At 47.9% G+C, this 2,109-nt stretch overlaps 2 protein-coding genes and 1 non-coding gene across 3 annotated transcripts; all 3 read right to left on the reverse strand.

Moving 5' to 3' along the window:
* Positions 1 to 79: 79 nt before the first annotated feature.
* BDV17DRAFT_t149 lies at positions 80 to 151 on the reverse strand. The gene has a single exon. It is a non-coding gene; the product is annotated as a tRNA-Glu (tRNA).
* Positions 152 to 782: 631 nt separating this feature from the next.
* On the reverse strand, positions 783 to 1,135 carry BDV17DRAFT_278085 (uncharacterized protein). The gene has a single exon (XM_073759498.1). The coding sequence runs from the start codon at positions 1,080 to 1,082 to the stop codon at positions 891 to 893; it is 192 nt and encodes a 63-aa protein (XP_073609897.1). The 5' UTR covers positions 1,083 to 1,135; the 3' UTR covers positions 783 to 890.
* A 39-nt stretch (positions 1,136 to 1,174) lies between these two features.
* BDV17DRAFT_278086 (uncharacterized protein) lies at positions 1,175 to 1,737 on the reverse strand. The gene has a single exon (XM_073759499.1). The coding sequence runs from the start codon at positions 1,673 to 1,675 to the stop codon at positions 1,190 to 1,192; it is 486 nt and encodes a 161-aa protein (XP_073609898.1). The 5' UTR covers positions 1,676 to 1,737; the 3' UTR covers positions 1,175 to 1,189.
* Between the last annotated feature and the right edge of the window lie 372 nt (positions 1,738 to 2,109).

A 2,109-nucleotide genomic window follows, 5' to 3' on the forward strand; every position in this document is an offset into this window, starting at 1 on the left:
AAAAATAAAAAAAGAAATAAAAAATAAAAATAAATAAAAAATAAAGAATTTGATAAGGGAAAAAAGGATATGAATTATCTTCCGATGCGGGGAATCGAACCCCGAGCTGCCGTGTGAGAGACGGCGATGTTAACCATTACACCACATCGGATGTTGTTGAAGGAAGGCAAAGTATTTGCATTGATATAGTAAGTTTATGGTTCAAAAGCAGCATTGGTCCCTTTTTCCGTCATGTATTCAGCAACTGCATCACTGGGACATGTTCTAGAGAGAAATGTGGTGGTTGGGATTCTCCTCTTAGACCCTGCTGATGGGAGCCAACATCCCCTTAGGCAAAGATCGAGCGCCGTCTTGCGTGTATTTCATCTGACCAGAGAGCTTGGTAGCAGAGGCGTGGGGTTCGCTATCCGTCCATTATATATGTTTAGGTCATGGCCGTCTCTATGCGCATTAGGGAGAGCATCTCGGCGGTTCACATGATGGCTAAGCTAAGTCAAACATGAAAGTCACTATAGAGTAGAACTCTAGAGCTTACAACGTAGATTGAAACCAGGTCAATACAGATAATAGCCACCCGTCGGTGAAGCAACGTCCTGGTATTTCGGCAAAACACGCGCTCTGGTGGTCGATATAGTAGCGCTTATTTTTCGGACATGTCTTTGTGTATCCATGCAAAGATTCCACTTTTCTTCAACAACATCCGATGTGGTATAATGGTTGGTAAAGGCCCTTCATACACATACTGAAGGACAACGAAAAATTGACAGCATATGGCCCGGTTGGTCAAGCGCTAGATGCGCCTTCGTAGCCAAATCAGTTGCGCGTCGTCAAACTACCTGAGACAGGCATGAGCCGGGGACCTTCTGAGGTCCGTATAGGTTTCGCTATTATCAGGGACAATGATGTCCAGCTTCATGACCCCGACTGCACAAACTGATGGACACCGAGAAAAGGACATGGCCAGACCTCGCTCGCCGAGGTCCAAGTGCCTGATCAAGGAAGCTGTGCACTTGACCTTGGTGCGCTCGAAAATTCAGCAGGGCACAGTTGAGACTGGTCTCGTGCAATACGTCATGTGCCATTGGCGTGGTCTGTTGCAAGATGGTCGGCCAACTGTCTTTCACCTGGTTGTCTTCACACAACGTTTCTCTTTCGAATTTCTGAACCATGGCCCAGGACCACAAAGGCATCACGTCGTATTGTTTCCGCTTTCAGTGTTAATATTTCCCGTGACCATCCTTTTCAAGACATAGACGACCATGAGAGGGTCTTGACCAGCTTCACACGGTCTTTGCCGTCTGCGCCATGAGCTATCATCGGCATGTCGACATTTATGTTCTGAAACCGAACACCGCACTCGAGCGGCAGCTTGATTCTGGTCGACGCCTTCAACATTGTAGTCAAAGAGTTCTTGAACTACAGAGATTGGTCTGGTCCGCGGCAAGCCTGTTGTGTAGGGTGAGGCTTGCGACTGAGATTGCACATACTCTAACAGCAGAGGTAGGGCACAGATTATACCAATGGGGCCCACGTCGAAATTATGGCGGGCTGGAGAAGGTCGCTTCAACGGGACAGATAATTCGGCAATCACTTGCACTATTATTATTGCAGATTCAGGTATATGGAGAGCCGATTCACAGCACAGGAAAGTTCCATCTCTGGGTGGACCGAACATGGTCTTTCAATGGTCATTGGCGATTGTACAGGCCTCTCATTTGGCGTGAACCAGCATTTGAAGCGGTGCTTGGTAAATAATAACGAAGGGCGCACCATATTGTGGGGGTCCGCTTAGTCGCAGAACGGACTGGCGTCCCGATAAGCCGGTTCTTGTGCACTTTGCAAGCAGAACTTAGAAAGCCGCTTTAATTAACAGCTTGTGGCCGAGGACAAGAGGACGAATATCACAGAAGAAACGATAGTTATGAACACTCGGCATGTCGGAAACCGTTTGCGTCGAGATCGTCATCTCCGAGGAGGTGATTGTGCCCTTTGAAAGCATAGTAGTGAACGCCCACCCCGGGGAAGACTGCGAACAGGAGACGGCACATGAGAGAATCATCTCAAAGCATAATGCCCCCCCTTATTTTGCGGATCGAGGTTCCAATGGTG

The sequence above is a fragment of the Aspergillus undulatus genome (genome assembly GCF_047715775.1).
Source record: "Aspergillus undulatus strain CBS 261.88 unplaced genomic scaffold BDV17scaffold_114, whole genome shotgun sequence".
Taxonomy (NCBI): domain Eukaryota; kingdom Fungi; phylum Ascomycota; class Eurotiomycetes; order Eurotiales; family Aspergillaceae; genus Aspergillus; species Aspergillus undulatus.

What these genes read in the sequence shown, in the direction of transcription:
- BDV17DRAFT_278086 (XM_073759499.1), bottom strand. Translation starts at nt 1,675, where the DNA reads ATGTTCGGTCCACCCAGAGATGGAACTTTCCTGTGCTGTGAATCGGCT.
- BDV17DRAFT_278085 (XM_073759498.1), bottom strand. Translation starts at nt 1,082, where the DNA reads ATGGCACATGACGTATTGCACGAGACCAGTCTCAACTGTGCCCTGCTG.